The sequence below is a fragment of the Ambystoma mexicanum genome, chromosome 11 (genome assembly GCF_040938575.1).
Source record: "Ambystoma mexicanum isolate Mex_15411 chromosome 11, UKY_AmexF1_1, whole genome shotgun sequence".
NCBI classification, from domain to species: domain Eukaryota; kingdom Metazoa; phylum Chordata; class Amphibia; order Caudata; family Ambystomatidae; genus Ambystoma; species Ambystoma mexicanum.
Genome location: NC_090934.1, coordinates 1,003,552,374 through 1,003,570,621, shown reverse-complemented (window position 1 = coordinate 1,003,570,621; position 18,248 = coordinate 1,003,552,374). Strand labels below are relative to the sequence as shown.

General features: G+C 46.0%; 2 protein-coding genes across 4 annotated transcripts in view; one reads left to right on the top strand and one right to left on the bottom strand.

Annotated features, from left to right (window-relative positions):
• The window catches only part of LOC138504026 (putative nuclease HARBI1), a 292,079-nt gene that overhangs the window by 31,247 nt on the left and 242,584 nt on the right, over nucleotides 1–18,248 (top strand). The window lies entirely within an intron of this gene.
• STRC (stereocilin) overlaps nucleotides 1–18,248 on the bottom strand; it is a 543,934-nt gene that overhangs the window by 391,379 nt on the left and 134,307 nt on the right. The window contains exon 7 of the mRNA XM_069624197.1: nucleotides 11,136–11,290. Within this exon, the coding sequence (XP_069480298.1) occupies nucleotides 11,136–11,290 (155 nt within the window). The remainder of the gene's footprint in view (nucleotides 1–11,135; nucleotides 11,291–18,248) is intronic.

The window sequence follows — 18,248 nt, the reverse complement described above, 5'->3', positions numbered from 1 at the left end:
GTTGTTTGCTCCCTCTCCCATTCCCATTCAGCCCTATCGGGGCTGAAATGGGAATGGGGAAGGTCCGGGTCCGGGTCCTTGGAGGGAGGAATTACCGGGCCCTACAAACTCGGAATGGCCCAGTAATTCCTCATTCTGGGAACCCGGACCCGGGTGCGATTTCGGCGGCAATCACAAACCAGCACGCAATGTGCAAGCAATACTGCCAAGTACCACCAAGAAGAGAGATGATTGCACTACAAAAAAGCAGCCAATTAAGTCTGGTAGTCTGGTCTGATGGGGATGCTGGAGGAAGGTGTGTGGAGGAGGTTGGAGAGCTAGCAGCGTATTTGGAGGAGAGCTAGGTACCATCTGCAGGGGGAGAAAGATTGAGAAGGTTGGTGGAGGTTGGATGTTGCAGAGAAAGTTAAAGGTTGAAGGGAGAGAGGATTAAGAAGGTTGGCGGAAAAGGTGATAACATTGGTAGGGGCATGTTGGAGTTTGAAAGAATTGTGCTCAGAAAGTTAGAGGAGCATTGACCCCATCTTGTGGGAGAGTGTGTTAAGGAGGTTGGAGGGAGAAAGTTGTAAGAATGTTGGAGGGGGAGTAACACCATCTGGAGGGAGAGATTACTAGGCAGGTGAAAGGAGAGGAGGTACCATCCAGGATGGGGGACGGAGGACAGTTAGATGGGGAAATCTAAATTACAACACCTAAGGAGGTGGGAAGAGAAGTGACAACCCTATTAGTGAGAGAGAGGGAGAGACTAGGGTGGTTCCAGCTGACCTGGTTGGTCAAGGGAAGACTTCAGAGGCAGAAGGAAGTACAAGATGCCGAAATCTCACCAGGTGTCTGGGAGGTGATATCAGGAACAGCCAGGAATGGGGAGTCCCATGGGACCAAGACCCTGGAGTAGGGAAGTGTTTTAGGGACAAAAACCCTCTGGGCACAGTCCGAACCCTGACCAAGTGTTCACCTATTCGGCATTGCCTTTGTCAGCCCAGCTAAGAGAAAGGTCCTGGAAACTTGGCTCAATCTGAGAGTTCATAATATGGACAGATCCTCCGGCAGAGCCAAGAGGAGAGGGTTCAGGCACCCCAAAAACATGCATCCCAAAAACGAACACCAGGTAATGGACTGTTGATTGGGTCCAAGATCCCAATCGAAGAACTGTGTAAGACTTTGGGCCTCATTATAAGTCAGGCGGTGAGGGGTTAACGGCGCCCGTAAAGATGCTGGCGCCGTAAACCCCGTACCGCCTGATTACGAGGTTCCCTCGTGGGACCCGCTCTGCACGTCTGGTTTTACCAGATGTGCAGAGCGGATCCCGCGAGGGGAAGAGGGAGCAAACAACGGGCCACTCGTAATCGGCCCGTTGTTTGCTCCCTCTCCCATTCCCATTCAGCCCTATGGGGGCTGAAATGGGAATGCGGAAGGTCCGGGCCCGGGTTCCTGAAGGGAGGAATTACCAGGCCCTCCGAACTCAGAAAGCCCCGGTAATTCCCCATTCTGGGAACCCGGACCCGATTTTGGTGGCAGCCATGCCGCCAATAGCGGCATGGCTACCTCCAAAGTCGTAATGACGGCCTTTGTCTTTCTTTTAAACAAAACCAGATTCAGACATAGTGGCCTCTTGTTGTTTTTGGCCTTCTTTCGAAAAACTCTACCATATCCCGTTTGAATTCCTTTTGACCTGCTTAGGAGAGAATCAGGAACATCCCAGAAAATTACCTTTTGCTGAACTGAAGCATCCTTTAATTATTGCCTTGGTGAGAGCACTTATAGCCAGTCCCAGAACTCGCTTCTATCTAAACCACCATATGTGTTTGTTAAGCTCCTGTTACACCTTATACTCTTGTCTTATGTTGTGTCCCGCTCAGTGATCTCTGTGACAGACTACAAAAGGAGAGATGCAACAAACTGTTATGACTGTCAATTGATGAATAAGATGTTTCTGCAGATGTTTCACAATTAATGGAATAACTTGATATTCTTTCATATCGGAAAAAGAAATCTCATTTAAAAATGCTGTGTGCATTTGTAACAAGTATTTGTAAGGATAACATCATAGATACACTCTTTACAGCAGTAACTAAGGATTTCCAAAATTTGAAGGAAAAAAAGGGGTGCATCATAAGAACGTACTTGATAACCTGTGCAAAAAAGACAGAAAAGTTATGAATAAGGAGTCGAATAAGGGGGAGACCTGGTCTTAATGAATCAAACTGATTATACTGCATCAGCAAATAAACACCTCAATCATACATAATGTTATACCCCACTTCATGATGACCCTAACCCAAGGTGGAAAACTGAGATAACAGAATATTTGAATGAAGGGTGCCAAGAAGGTTTAATAACATAAACTGGAAAGAGGTCATTACTTGTGAATAATCCCAAATTGGCATCAATCTATCTTGTGCCAAAAACGCATAAGGCTTATTCTCAATAACCAACACTGAGGCCAAGTACTATCAGAACTGGGTCCATAATAATTCCCAGCTACAACCGTATTGAGGCATATTTGAAACTGTTTGTAATGGAAATTAGTTCTTATTCTAGGGATCGCATGAACATATTGAATAAGCTACCACAAGTGAAATGATGAAATGGACAGCTACCATAGCTGTGTGACCTTTTGATATAAAAGCTTTGTAAACCTCAATCACCAAATGGGAACAAAAAAAGGTAAACATCACTACTCACAAAAAGCAAGCATGGCAAAAGGAGAAAGGTGAGAGGCAAATCATACCATGTGCTATTATTTTCGATGATGTTCTTGTTACATGAAATGGAACAACAGAAGAAATATTTGACCATACAAAGTTGCTTGATCAAAATGCTTTTGATATTGAGTTAACTTTAACAAAGGATCAAAAGGATATTACATTCTTGAGCCTGGATAAATATGTAGATTTTAATACTATTCAGATGAAACTACATAGAAAGGCCACAATGGAAAATTAAATTTTGCATTCATAAAATGGTGACTGTGGCTCAAGGATAAACAATATTCCTTATAGAGAAATATTAAGAATCAGTGGAAATTGTTTCCAAGAGGTTGTTGTCAAGGAAGCAGTGGCCACACCAAATAAAGCGTTTTTATGCCATGGTTAGAAACCCAATAGTATAAAAATAGCTACTGGGATGTCTTTGGAGAAAACAAGATTAGAAATTCTAACACCCAAACCAAAGCTATGTCAAAATGTGAAGAATAAATATCAGAAATATCCATTTTCACTAACTACACATATAATAATAAAGAAATCTATAAAATGGCAAACAAAAACTAGCACATCTTTTGGGCAAGATAACATAACAACATATCTGAAACACTAAAACTAATGTTCACAAGAACTTAATTAGAGCGCACCATTTAAAAAGGCGACAAGTACATCTGAAATTACTTGGTCCCATCCTAAGCAGTCAGGGTATAATAATTGCGGAAACTGTTCAATGCGACCACAAACAATGAATGAGTTAAAGGAGTTCACTTTAAGTAGAAAAAAATATTGCAATGGGCATTTAATTTGTACGGGAAAAACACATGATGTTAATTGCATAATTTGAGTTTGCAACAAACCTTTCAATGAAAGTATATTTAGACCTCTACGAGAGAGAATTGCAGAACATAGGAGCAAATTTAAATATTCCGATGAGCATTACCTGCAAGCAATGAACTTGTAATCATTGCCAATGAATTAAGAATTTATCTTGTCCGTACTATGCAATGCTTTCATCACCAAAAAACCTACGGGTTGGTGACGGGGAACTGGAATTGCAGAGAAAAACCCGCTGGATCCACCTGCTAAGAGCACCTTGCAGAAGGCCTCAACATAGAGCAAGGGGTCTTTATCCTCCAATGGTATAATTTGGCATTGCCCTTTCTTTAGTCACTCAGGACATTTAAAAAAGAAAACTATTTGACTGAAAATGTTCCATTTCTTTGTTTGCAATTTTAACGTTCCTTGTGTACATTTGTATTTTGGTGGAGAGGAGTTTTAACAACGAATATTAGAGTGGCAGCATATGTTTATACCGGAAATAGATAATTATGAAAAGGTAGATTGATCATACTATTAGTAAACATGGTTAAAATTTTGATTAATGGCCCGTTAGGTGGAATTTAACATTATGCACAATGAAGCATTTGCCCTCGATAGTCCCTTATTTATGTTTATTAATGGTGATGATTTTTAATGTTGCCAACTTGCAATGACTGAAAATAGTTATTAACAAGGAATGTTTCAGTGGGGGCACAAATCCTAATAACAAATTTAAAAAACGGTGAAATATACAGCTACATTTCGTCAGGATCTGAACATTTCAACATGAATTAGCTCATTGTTTGCAATAACTAGAGTGTTTAGGAACGTATTACAGCCACGTAATAGCTTGTGATATTAGCTAATTATATTAGCAGTGTTTTAACATTTTGAAAAATGTCCTGACAGAATAAAGTATCAATTATTTGACTGTTCAAGTAACTAGAAAGATGGGCAAAAATCAAATTCAGTGTTTTATTTTCCATACAGTTTACAACTCAAAAGTATTTATGGCAAACGCATTTACATTTGTATTGCATTACTGTGAATGTTATGGTGTAACTGTTTAGTCCCAACACAAAATACATCACTTGAGTCGATTTGAGCCAAAAGCGTTTAAACAAAGTAAGGTAATACAACATGTCAAAATTTCAATAAAATACATTGCATAAGTGACGCCCTAATCTTTTTTTAAACACACCTTACTTTACAAAACGATATGCTCATTATTATAAAAACAAACATAGCGTTTCCTTTAAAGAATAGCACTCATTGGGAATAGTCATCAATCTAGTTGTATAGCTAGTGTAAAAATGTGTTTTGTGTTTACAGAACATTTGTGTTACTTTGCATTTATATAGCGCCTTATGTACCATTGGTATGGTCTAAGGCGCAAATAGTGCACAGCGTGCCACCACATATTTATAAACCACTGTATTTATCAACACCACCACTCCCCGCTTTTCAGCCTGTTTGAAAACTACAGTTATCAATGATGAAGGTAAATTTAGATTATTTTCCTTAAAATCTGAGGGTGAAGCAAGGTTTTTATTTTTTGATGAAGCCCAATGCTTGGTTCTGGGTACCATCAAGGTTGTCACTCACGGGTGCGGGTGCCACCCTGAGCCAGAGGATGTTTGGCTCGGGCAGTATGGAGAGGATCCCCTGGTCACCGTACCTTGGTCCTCGTCGCATAGGTGGGGACAGCCACAGTGGCCCTGCACTGGCCAGCCTTGAGGGCCTGCCTCCTCCCACACCACTGGTCCATCAGTACAGTCTAGCCCTGGAAGCGTAAATCCCGACTAAACCCCTGGTGAGACCCTGCAGGGCAATGTTTGTGCATTCTTACCGCACTATTGAGATAGCCTAAAGTTCCCTGTGGGAAGACCCAACGCTCCAACAGAGAAATAGACAGATTCCCTTAAGGGAAATGACTTCTCTCACCCGAGGATAGCAGCTAGTGTTTTGTTACAGTTAAAGCATTACCAAGTAGACCACTGGAGTTGTTTCCGTAGCTCCATATAGGCCTCATTACGAGTTGGCCGGTACATGGTAAAAGTGGCAGTAATAACGTTTACCGGCACTTTTACCGGACCAGCCAACTACAACTTTAATGGTAGGGGACAAGGATTTACCTCCAGCTAAGAGCTGGAGGTAAATCTGACCCCCACTGGCAAAAAACTGCCTGTATTACCGGGACAGCCCGTAATAGCGTCCACATCCCGCGATGGAGTCCATTGTGACTCCATGGAATGGGGATTTACCATGTATAATGGCACTTGTAATCTGCCGGTAATACCGGCAGACAAGTGCCGGTAACGGTAATTGCACTTGATGGTATTCTGGCAGATTTACCACCGGAATACCGGAAAACTTGTAATGAGGCCCACTTTTTCCTTTTTTCCTTTTAACTGGATGATTTAAACCCTTGACGTTAAGTGGAGATTTGTTTTAGGCCACTCAGGCAGAATTAAAAGCAGTGACCATTTCAGGCAGGATTTGAAATAATGTTAACATGAAGGCTTGTGAAATATTAATCACATAGAGTTGGATTAAAACTGAGGACCATCACGCACCATCTGACCTTCCCCAACACAAACACACCAATACTGATAGACACACGCACAGGCAGGCACATGGACTGTGCAGATACCAGCAGTGCATGCTTCACTCACATTGAGTAAACACAGCCCATGCAGCAACACATTTCAGACTTCACTTAGAAGACGGGCACAGCGTGCACAACAGTCGTTTCTTGCTGCACATAGAACACATAGACCCTCATTAGGACTACGGCGGAAAACCATGGTGCTATTAGCATCATGGTCGATGCCGGAGTCCGCCATGGCGGAATCGGGAATTACCACCCCATTCCAAGGTTGGCGGGGCGGTAATTCCTCATGCCGCCATGGCCATTCCCATTTTTGCCCCATAGGGCATAATGGGAATGGGGAAGGCGGTAAGTACGGTACCGCAAATTGCGTTACCGTACTTACCTCGAGAGTCCCTTTGCGGGCCCCTACTTTAACGGCTGGTTCAGACCAGCCATTCAGGTCGGGTCCCGCAAAGGGACCTCGTAATCAGGCGTTAAGGGTTTAACGGCGCCGACACCTTTTACGGCGCCGTTAACCCCTTAACGCCAGGGTCCTAATGAGGGCCATAAAGTTAATGTTAAAGGTATTTGTACCGTGACCTGTCACCACCGGAGTGGACCCCAGGCCCTATGGCAGATCTGAAAAGGAGAATGTGAAGAGGGCTCATGCTGTCCATAATCATAATTTCACAGTGGAGAGCCATTACGTTTACACTGTAAATAACGTAAGCAGCTCCTCGCCACACAATTCTTGTCATTTGCACTGTGGGGTGCAACTGTAAAGGGCAAAAGGTGGCATACAAGCGTGTACGCCGCCTTTTTCCCTTCACATTTGCACTCCGCCTTGCAAAGTGAGTAAATGCTGCCTGGCATGCTGGCATGCCAGGCAACCTTTACCTTTGTCTGTGAGCTCCACTTGCCATGCCAGCATGTTCTAGGAGGGTTTCATAGTAATTTTGCACGCCCCATGTACAATTGATTTCTATGAGGTCTGCCTGCTTTATGCTACTACATAATGTAGGTAGACTTCAAAGGGATCGCCAGCACCGGCCAGAAAATGCATGTCGGCGCAAATGCTGAAGCATTTCTATATACGGAAATGCAAGTTGTGTTCTGCCTCTCCTCTCCACCATAGAAATCAGTGAAAATGAGCTGTGGGGTAATTGCAAGGTGTTAATGCCTTTACGCATTGCATTCACGTTACGGCTTAATGAAAAAGGAGCCCCATAGGAGCTCATGTTGATCTGGGCGTAATGTAAATAAAATGTATAAAAGCCTTTTCTGCCTTTCATTCACGTCACGTCGCCCTTTTTGTGCATTCGTATGGCAGAGAGGAGGGGCGCTGGAATCGTAAGTTAAAATCCACCCCTCCTCACTGGTGGGTGTGTCCCTTACACATAGAGCACTGCAGCATGGATAGCAGAGAGAGCTTCCGTCACGAAGAACAGGCCAAGCAAAGGGAACAGCGGTGCAAGCTTCCTCGCGCACAGAAAACATTTTGCATGGATGGCAAGCACCTCTTGCTTACCTCGGGGCAACAGAGTGCAATCCTTTCAACGTTTCTTTCCAACAGAACATGTCAACCTGAGCAGAAGCAATGCCTACGTTTCTCACACGCACAGACCAGGCAATCCATGGGTAACATCCATGTATCAATCACACTTGAAATCCATACACTGGGAACTAAATCAACTCAAGGCGTAGTAGGACAGCAAGGTGAATTCACAAAGAGAAGGTACGTGATCCCAAATGCAGGGAGGCAGGACTACGCACTGATAGATTTGCTGAGGTAGAGTGGCAAGTAAATGCTTCTGATGCTGGTATGTATCCCTTCCTTCCAGACAGGAGCCGCAGAAAGAGAAGACCTCCCAGCAGTCTGAGAGCGCCTGCCTCACAAAAAATGAGGAGTGCGCCAACGCCCCACCCCAAATACTGCGCAGGCTTCCTGCAAGTCAATAGAAGGCTAGCCTGAATTAAGGGGCAGTACAAGAGCACAGGGTGATTCTGCTTAGCAAGAACTCGTTGGAGCATGAGTGCTGCTTAGCTTCTGGGGCAAAAGAGGAAACAGGGCACCTCCTGGTGGTTCAAGCTCCTCCAATGAGTGCCATCTAGCAGCTAACGGGCCTTATGGTTACCTTCGGAAATACACCAAAAGACTTAATATATAAAAAAAACGTAGGCCATATTTGACTGAATTTAGGCTGTAGAAAAATCTCATATAGTTTAAAAATTAAATAAAGGGGAACAGTGGTTGCGGGGGGTGGAGGGGTTGCCCTGCTCCTCTTGTTCGTTATAATGGGAACAGGGGCGTCCCCCGCATATGGGAATAAAGTAAAGGGAACCAGTGTCGCAGGGAGTCAAGGGAGCTGGTGGCACCCAACGGGGTGTGCCGCCAAAAGGTAAGTAAAGTGGGAGTGGAGGGGGAGTGTATTTCTAGACTATGGGCCTCATTACGAGGTTGGCGGAATGGGTTTATCGACGCCAGTAATGGTGCCGGTGCCGGTAAACCCATTCCGCCCTATTACGATGTTCCCTTGCGGGACCCGCTCTGAACTTCTGGTCAGACCAGACGTCCTTTGCGGTTCCCGCAAGGGTTCCAGGGAGCTTATAACGGGCCCCTTATTAACAGGCCCGTTATTAGCTCCATCCCCATTCCCATTGAGCCATATGGGGGCTCAAATGGGAATGGGGATGGGTTTTTTGAATGAGGAATTACGGGGCCCTCCAAGGTTGAAATGGCCCTGGTAATTCCTCATTCAAGGCACCCAGACCCGGACCCGATTTTAGAGGCAGCCATGCCCTTGTTAAGGGCATGGCTACCTCCAAACTCGTAATGAGGTTCAGGTAGTATTTTTTTGACAGGAAAAATAGCTCACGCTCAATACTCAAGCTGTTTCTTTGGACAAAAAAGGTCCTTGTCATCTGGACATTATTCCAGGATGTTAATGGCAATAATTCATGCTGGGGCATGCTGTACTGGGTGGCTATGGCTCTTATCCCTCAGTCAAGGACCGAGCACTGTTAACTTGGGCTGAGAACTGTTACCACCCAGTATACTGAACACCAGCCCGGATAATTGCCTCAGTCTTTTGTGGACTAAAGTAAGGCAACCACAGCCATATAATCAGTGTTGTGGCCAGCTTTTGAAAAGTGAGTGTACCTCATCCCTGGTAAAACAATGGGCCTCATTACGCGGTAGGCGGTAGCCATGGCGCTATTAGCACCATAGCTACCCCCTTACCGCATTCCGGGTGTGTGTTCCCGGAATAAGGACTTACCGGGTCATTCCGACCTTGGAGGACCCGGTAAATCCCCATTCCGGGAACCATTCCCCATTCCCATTGAGCCCCTATAGGGCTCAATGGGAATGGGGATGGAGCTAATAGCGGGCCCGCTATTAGTGGGACCGTTATTAGCTCTGATGTCCCTCAACGGGTCTCTTCCATAACGCCTGGTAAAACCAGGCGTTAGGGAAGGGACCCGCTAAGGGACCTCGTAGTAGGGTGGTAAGGGATTACCGGCACCGGTGCCGGTAATCCCTTACCGCCTTCCGCGTAATGAGGCCCAATGTATTGGGGTCTCCGTCCTCAGTGACCAAAATGACATTTTAGAGGTGCAGCTCTGCATCTCCTATGTTGCTTGTGAGGCTGACACCCTGTGGGCCTAAAAGGAAGTTATGGAACTAATTACCCCCATGGAATTTGCACCATCCCTCCACCGCCCCTATCAGCTTCTGCAGTGGCAGTCACCAAAGGTATGTCTGTCATTTTGGAACACAATATAATCAGGGAAATGTGAACAGTGGTGGAGGGGGGTGGGTGGGAGTGAGCAAGGTTATTTTGTTTCCAGGTGTGATGATTCCACCACCAACAAACCATTGAACCAACCAAATGTTGTTGGGGGCCTAGGGAAGTAAGCAGAAGGCTGTCTGTGTTTTCTTGGGCATGGCTTCCACATGCCCAGGCACAACATGCAGTGAGTACATTTCAGACATATCCCCTGGTGCCGCGAGCGCATCTTTTCCAGCTATGTCTCCTTTTGGCACTGCGCCCCCTACAATACAGTTCAGTTCAGCAATAAATGTGGTCCAGTTGTACACATGCAATAAATGTGGTCCAGTTGTTCCACCTTTTCCTTCTCATACCTTCCTGAGCATCCTCTCTATCCCTCGCCCTCATCCCAACTGCTAGTCCTCCCTACCACTAATGAATGCTCTATCATACTCCGCCTCTGCCTCTGTGACAGGCAAAAGCGCTTAGACGCCATAAAAAGTATCTATACAAATGCAAAATAACAACATAATGTTCATGCACAGATCTGTGGTTTATTCAATAGTGTGTGTATCACAGCCACTAGTGGTAACATGTCTTTTCACCAAATGTTTTTTCACCTAAAGATTTTTTTAATCAAATTTTTTTCACCGAAAACTTTTTCACCTAATGTAGATTAATAATACTATTCGCCGAAAACCTGTATACCAAATAAAATTTTAACAATTTTTTTAATTGGTTCCCCCCAAACCCTTTTTTCCACCCTTAAAAACACCCCCAACATTCCCAAATAATTTGTTTTTTATTGGGGGTTCCCCTGAAACCTCTGTTTTAAAATGTAACCCTTTACCTCACCCAAACATACATACATATATTTTTGCTAAAAAAATCAGTGAATGATTTTTTCGATCAAAAAAATCTTTCAATGAAAATTTTTCGGTGAAAAAGCTCTCGAGGAAAACATTTTCAGTGAAAAGACTGTATACCGCATCGAATGCATTGTCATATCTTACTATTTAATATTTTTTGCTGTTTGCTTAAAGGAGCGACAGGGCCGCGCCAGCTGCCCCATTACACCACAATGGGGTGTCAGTCACATAGAGGTGTATGCACATGCTACTGAATCCCAGCAAGACACAAGGGACATAACTAATGGACCAAGACAGCCAATCAGACTCCCAAAGCACTTCAGATCTGCCCCTACAATATTGCACCATGAAGAACATTGCGTAATAACAAACCACATACACATTTGAGTTGTCCTGTAGTGACGGTAGGCTCCAAATGTCGGAAGGGGCCAGGTAGGCCAGGTACGGCGCGAGATCTGGAAACAGGCTAGGGTCCGATTTCAACTGGTTCTTGAAGAACACAGAGGCCAGCATGGCCAGATACTCCACATTCACCTGCAAGGCATCAGAAAGCACAGCGTTAGCAAAGCCACTAGCGGGGTTCCTATCCGCTAAAGTAAGGCTGCAGAAGTCAAGTGGCTCACTTCAAGGCCTTTTACTGCCCAGAATAGAAAGATGTGGGTGGCGGCTGTCCGGAATCGTTGGTACGGGCCAGGGGAGAATGGGTTACCAGGTACAATGTATACAATGGAATTAGTGGGCAAGACAGTTCAGTGGAAGCAATAGGAAATGGGTAATGGGGCACATATCTGGACTCCTGTGGCATTCATAGGTCTTGCCACACGGTTGAGCACAAGCGATTGGAATGAATAGCGATAGATAACACGTGTTTATGAATAACTATCGGCATCAGTGGTACGTAATTATCTACCGCAAAACATATTTACAATGGATTGCAATTTATTAATACTGGCTAGTTATAAGTACCATGTACAGTAGTCCGCACCTACGTTAGGAGAACAATTCATCTGCGACCCTAAACAATATTTTAAGCACTGGCAATTCTGGCTACTTCTAATCCCTGGCAAAGCTACAGGGCCTAGGGGGGGGACACTGTGCAGCCCAGGGAAGCTGGCCTGCCAGGGCAATATCAGCAGACATATCCGCTACCTAGAGGTGATACAGGATGGGTTCTACCCTTAATTTATGGGACGACCCCTGTCCCTCACTCCATATGCAGGTGGAAGAAGATGCTGTCCACTATGGTAAAGCCATTGGCTTAGGCAATTCTTCTGCTCTCACTCTAGAGTTACATCTGATGACCTCCGAGGCTTTAGCAGTGGGACTGGCTAATGTGAATAGTTCAACTACCATGGAGCGGCCCAACCCCGAGAACCAAACCCGCTGCACCCTGTATGACACAAGGCATATTGTGGGAGACAGTGGGGGGAAACCGGCGGGAAGAAGGGCGGCACAGGTGGGTGGGCAGTCTATGAGCAGACAGCAGCTTTCTTGAAATGCAGCCATTACTGGCCGTGCCTGAATATGTTCTATAAAATGGGATTGGCTGCACAGACAATCCAAGGTGCTAATAATCCATCCAAGAAACAAATGACTGAGAGCTACGCCCCCTTACTTTGCAGGCTGTTGAAAATAAACCGTTATCACTCCCACTTAGTCTCACTCCTTTTGCAGACCTGCAAGGGTTGCACTAAAGATGAGCAGGAATCAGATGGTTGTTGCCATAGGGAGCAAAGATGTATAGCATCTTGACATAGATGTGCGGACACCATCAAAAGAACCTTGTGAAGACCAGACCTGTGTTCAGTCCATAACTCAGACATTAGAGTTGTTTACATTTTCTGTGATTTGCCAGGATTCAGGTCTGGAAAGAATCATCCTGGTGATCCAATGAGCACATCCAATGATCCAGCCACAATGCCCCCAATGGTTGATCCCAAAAAGCCAGGTTATCTCATAAAGATCCACAATGGGTCTGAGAGCCCCACTCTTGTTCCAGAACCAGCGCAATGCTGTGGAGCTGAAAGAGCTTCTGAATCATCTCCTCAAATAACTCTGGAGAGTGTTTTGTACATGTTGGAGGTGCTCATGGGGAAACTGTTAGTCAAGTGAGAGAATAATAATTAGATCATGGCTTTATTTGAGTCCACCGATGGTAATGGCTTGAAACTCTGCCACTTCTCAGGGATGCATGCTCCTCGATGGTAAGAGGACCGGTCAAACAGACTTCTTGGGTGTGGCCTGAGTGGCAGGAGTTGTAGATTTGGGCTTGGAATGGAACCTGCACTTCTTTGAATCCTTGCAGTTGATTTAGGACTTTACAATTTGCCAGACTAGCATTCCTTGAGAGGCTGGGAAGAGTGATACAGAATTGGCCCATGTTTGGATTCTATGCTGGGCATGCTTTGAAAAAATGTGCTGGGCCTCTCTAATACTATTCCCTATGCAATGATCCGACATGAGTTCAATTTGATCCCATTAAATGCCACATTACAGTGGAAGCAATTGACAATCTTTCATAAGACCTTGGTCGTCATTCCGAGTCCAGCGGTAACCCTTCCGGTGCTACCGGCGAGTTGCCACTGGACTCAGAATAATTTACCAGCGCCTGACTTCCCGGTGCCACTGGGAGATTCCAAGTCCAGCAGCCCAGGAAGGCAGGCGCCGGCAAATTGTTAATCCCCATTCCCATAGAGTCCTATGGCACTCTATGGGAGTGGGGACATGGACGCATCGGCACCATTAGCAACGGTGCAGGTGCTTCCATGAACAGTCTGCCTACCATGGCCACAGCGCCCGGCACGGTCAGACCTGTCTGACACAGCGGCCTCGGCAGGCAGACTCTGAGTTTGCCGATATGGAAGCTTACTGGCACCCTGGTTTCCAGACCGGCAAACTCCTAATGAGGCCTCTTGCCTCCTGGTCATAATTCCCCTTTCAGGGATTTCCCTCAGATTTTGGTAAACTCCTCTGTAAAATCCATCTCTTCCTTTAGGGGTTTGATGTGCTGTTTGTTAGATCGCGTTGGGTCAGTGAGTTGGAATTAGTGGGCAGTCCTGAAGAGGTAAAACGCAAATTATATAGGGACGATTGGAGACTGATGTTGGAGGCATTGGGCCTCATTACTAGTTTGCCGGTCCGGATACAACGGTACCAGTAAGCTTGCCGGTACCGTTGTATCCGGACCAGCAAACACTGAGTTGTGCTCGCGGGTGCCTTTCATTCTGCCAGGTCTTCCCTGGTGGAATGAAAGGCACCCTATGGGGCTCAAATGGGAATGGGGATATACCGGCACCCACAAGAGGGCAATTACCGGGTCCGGTGGGGTCAGAATACCCCGGTAATTGCCCATTCGCGGGTGCCGGATTTTCTTGCCGGTATGGAGGTAGCCTTGCCAGTTTTACCAGCAAGGCTACCTCCAAACTCGCATCCGGGTCCGGCACCCGCGAATGGGCAATTACCGGGCTATTCTGGCTCAGCTAGACCTGGTAATTGCCCTTTCGCGGGTGCCGGGCCTGGTACATCCCCATTCACATTTGAGCCCCATAGGGCTCAATGGGAATCGGGAGGGTGGTAGCACCGGTACCGTTAATAATGGTACCAGTGCTGCCATCATGTTCTGCTTGTGGATGCCGGTACAGCCACCAGGTCAGACCTGGTGGCTGCAAGGGCACCCGCGAGCAGAACTCCTAGTATGGCGGTACAGTAGCAACGGTGCCAGTAGCGATACTGGTGCCGCTGTTGCCTTACCGCCATACTTGTAATGAGGCCCATTGAGTTCTTATTTCACTTTTCGCTCTTCAGCTGCCGTTTCTGTGAGTCCACCAGTTCAATGGAAACAACCAAACATTGGATCATGGACTGGCATTCGCTCACAGCGATGAGAATGAACGCCGTTGTTAAAGAAGGTGATAGTTTCTCTGCGGACAATGCAAAGGAGATGTTCTGGTCTAGACTTATGCAGGGTGAAAACGTGTCTCTTGTTTTGGCACTGGTTCGTTTTTTTAAATCTGATTGAATGTACTTGATTTGTATGAAATTAGAATGTATTTTACTTGTTTCTTTGTTCTTTTTCTTCTTTTCTTTTTTTGAGATTAATGTTGTGTAAGGTTTTATATAAACTAAATCACAACAATAAAATAAAAAAATATACAGAATTTCAGTGGAAGCTTTTGAAATCTGAGATTTCGCATTTGCCACCACAGGCTTGCATTTCCATAAGGCTTTCTTTGTCCGCGAATGGTGCTAAAAGCGTCTTGCCATTCAAAGGATGACCTGGTGCAAATATGACGTGCAAAGACAGGCATGCCTTCTTCTTTCCACTTCCGAGTTCACAGTTTTTGGAGTAGTGTCTCTCAAATCTTTGTTAATAAGAAGTTGCTGCAACACAACCTCTTTCCCTTCTGAAAACCTGAAGGCATCTCCTCTACTCCCCCAGTGGGTGGAAACTCCCCAAACATGTCAACACTCTACCAATTCAGCAAATGCCAGAAGGACCTACCTGCAGCTGCATTCCTCTGCAGAAGGGAAAGTGTGGTCATTTAATTTGATTTCTTGCCTTGCATGCCCCGTTCCCTAGACTCCTTAGTCGGGACAGAATATGGGTAAGGCACAGGATACTTTCTTTTCCTGAGCGATGCTATGAGCACATCTGATTGGGCTGCCAAAGGCCAGAGACTGCAAAAGGGCTCATCCTTCGTGCCCTAATATTCAAGCAGGAAAGGCTACCTGCACAAGGCTGATCGGTGTAGAGAAAGGTCGACCCAAGCAAGGTTTTCCACGGTAGAATGTTTAAAGTATGCACCATTTTTCCTCTGGACCATATTATGCAGTCACGAAGGATTTAAAAAAAATCTCCTCCCCTGGGGGCCACATAGACGTAGCCTTACTCGGTTTCATGCTGGGTATTGTCCAGGAAGACGGTTCTGATTGGTCAGCCTATGGTAATGGGGCAGGAACCAGAGTGGGTTCCACTGAAGCGGGATTGTCATGATTTGCGCTCCTTTCATCCTCATTTGCACTGGTTCTGGGAATGGTCATGGGCCTATCTAGTATTGGACTTCACTTCCGAACCTTGTGGCATACGCCTCTTGTGATCTAGGAGCTACAGTATGGCAGCTAAGAATTCACTTCCTATCTGGATGCAGTTCAGGATTGTGGAAGTCAGAAGGCTGTTTTTATGCAAAGTCTACAGGCCAGATTTTCAAAGGTTTCTTTGAGGCAAGTTATGAGATGTGGCAAAACAAAAAATGTCCAATTCACAAACGGCATTTGTATATGTGTCCTTTGTGACGAAGACCCCTACATGATGGGTCCGCAAAGAAGGCCAGGGGCTGCCACAAGACAGCTGACGCTGGTCCCTGGACCGCATGGGGAGAATCCCTGGCAATCCCCACCATGTCATGCGCAGGAGGCAGGGGCTCGTCACATTACCACCTTGGATGCTACTGACCCTTAAAGGGAATTAAGTGGGAGCAGCGATTGCGGTGAGTCCTTCAACAGTGGAGCCTGAGCCTGGACGTAGAAAGTGAGCAATCTATCAGTCACTTCACAAGGCATCCATACTCATAAAGCTGTGACCAGCTAGGTTAAGGTAGTCCACCCAAAGGGCAGGACCAGTGGTTGGCAAGCAGGGATAGGGCTGCCCAACGGGAGAGACCACCAACCGCAAGTCCCACATCAGAACCGTAAACCAACCCTGGGGTTGGAACCCATAAACTAATCCCCATCCCAGCTGTCTCAAGAGACACCAAGCTCCCTCATACCAGAGACAGGCTGGAAGGTGGTGCTAGGCCACTTTAAAAGGCAAGCCCTATGGCAGAAGGCATGGTATTTTGGAGAAAGAGCCGGTTGGATAGGTGAATATATATTTTATTTATTTATTTATATACAGGAGGAACCATGCTCTTTTGATCACAAAGGAACGTACAATAGATAATTGATTTGCCAGGAAGTGGTGAACTTCTTACAATGGGGTGAGTTTAAGGGACAATGTGACCAGGTTGTGGAGAGGAATGAATGGAACAGTCACCAGGGACAATTCATAAGTGGACATACATAGATCAAGGCCAACGAACACTGAAAATGTTTAAGTGCAGGTAGGCGGTATGGGCCAGCTGTGCTCGGGATGTGACCATGATGGGTGAAGTGCAAGGGTGGGGGCAGAGGAAGTGAGGAACAGAGACGGGTGAGAGGAGAGGGATACATGTTAGCTAGCAGGCAGATGAGAGGTATGTTAAGAGGATAACTCAGAGGTGAGGAGGTAGGCTTTAAGTCTGGTTTATAATAAATTCATAGGGACTGCTTCTCGGATGTCTTGGGGAAAAGAATTCCATGCAAGTGGAGCAAGAAGGGAGAAAGAGTGGAAGCGAGAGGAAGCACAGGGAGGGCGAGGAGCCACAAGGGTAGTCCGAGAGGCAGAGCAGAGATTACGAGAAAGCTTATAGACTTGAATAGAGGAGGATAGATACAGTGGTGCCTTACTGTGAATTGATTTGTGAACCAGGAGACGAAATTTAAATCTGACCTTGTTTTGCATCGTCAGCCATCCAGCCTGGTGACAGAACGAGTCAAGAGGACAAAAAAGCATAGTTGGGGAGAGCAAAGAGGATACAGTAGTCCAGTTTAAAGAATACACTATGGTTAAGAGATGCTTAGAATAGAAGGGGCTGGAGAAGGATCTGGGGAAGAAACTGGAGCAGGAGCAGGATCAATAGCAGGAGACAAGAGGCTTTAAGATAGCCCCTGAGGCCTGGTGATAGAAGGAGACAGGAGACTGGGCTCGAAAGGAGGCAAGAGGCTGTAGGAAAGGACCTTGCAGATGGGGGATTAAGAGACTCAGATGGCTGGGAAAGTGAGGACCTAAGGGGGCTGGGAGAAGAAAGATTCAGAGGGACTGGGAAGTGAAAGCAACAGCGCATTGAAAAAAAAGGCTATTGGAAGTGGAGCGAAAGGACATGCTATTGGACAGAGCTGACCTGCGCATCCCTTGGGTAATACGCAGGCCACCTTTGAGAATAAGTAACACACGTTATTGCCATTTCTTTCACTTGCCGCACTTTTCTCTGAGAAATGGCTCCTCTGTGTTCCAGAATGCATTGCACATGCCTTCATGTCCGTCCTTGAACGCTAGTGATGGGTGGGGGACACAGACTACTTGTGGCTGGCAGGGGATCATTAGCCAGCTGTAAAAGCCTCAGGGGCTGATTCACAGGTGCATGCAAAAACACGGAGAAGGATGAACACTTCCTTCAGGTGCACCCTATTCTGATGAAATGCTAATGCGGTGGTCTGGCATCAAAGCCACAAATTTAGTATGAGCAGGGGTGTTGCTAGGTCTGGAAAGGACCCGGGGCTACGCTGATGTTGAAACTGTCAGGACTCTGGGCTAGCTAGCCTTTTGGCTCCAGCTCCTGAGATTCTACCCGGGGCTACAACCAGAAGACCAGGGGCTATAGCCCCCTTATCCCCCTCTAGCAACGCCCCTGAGCAT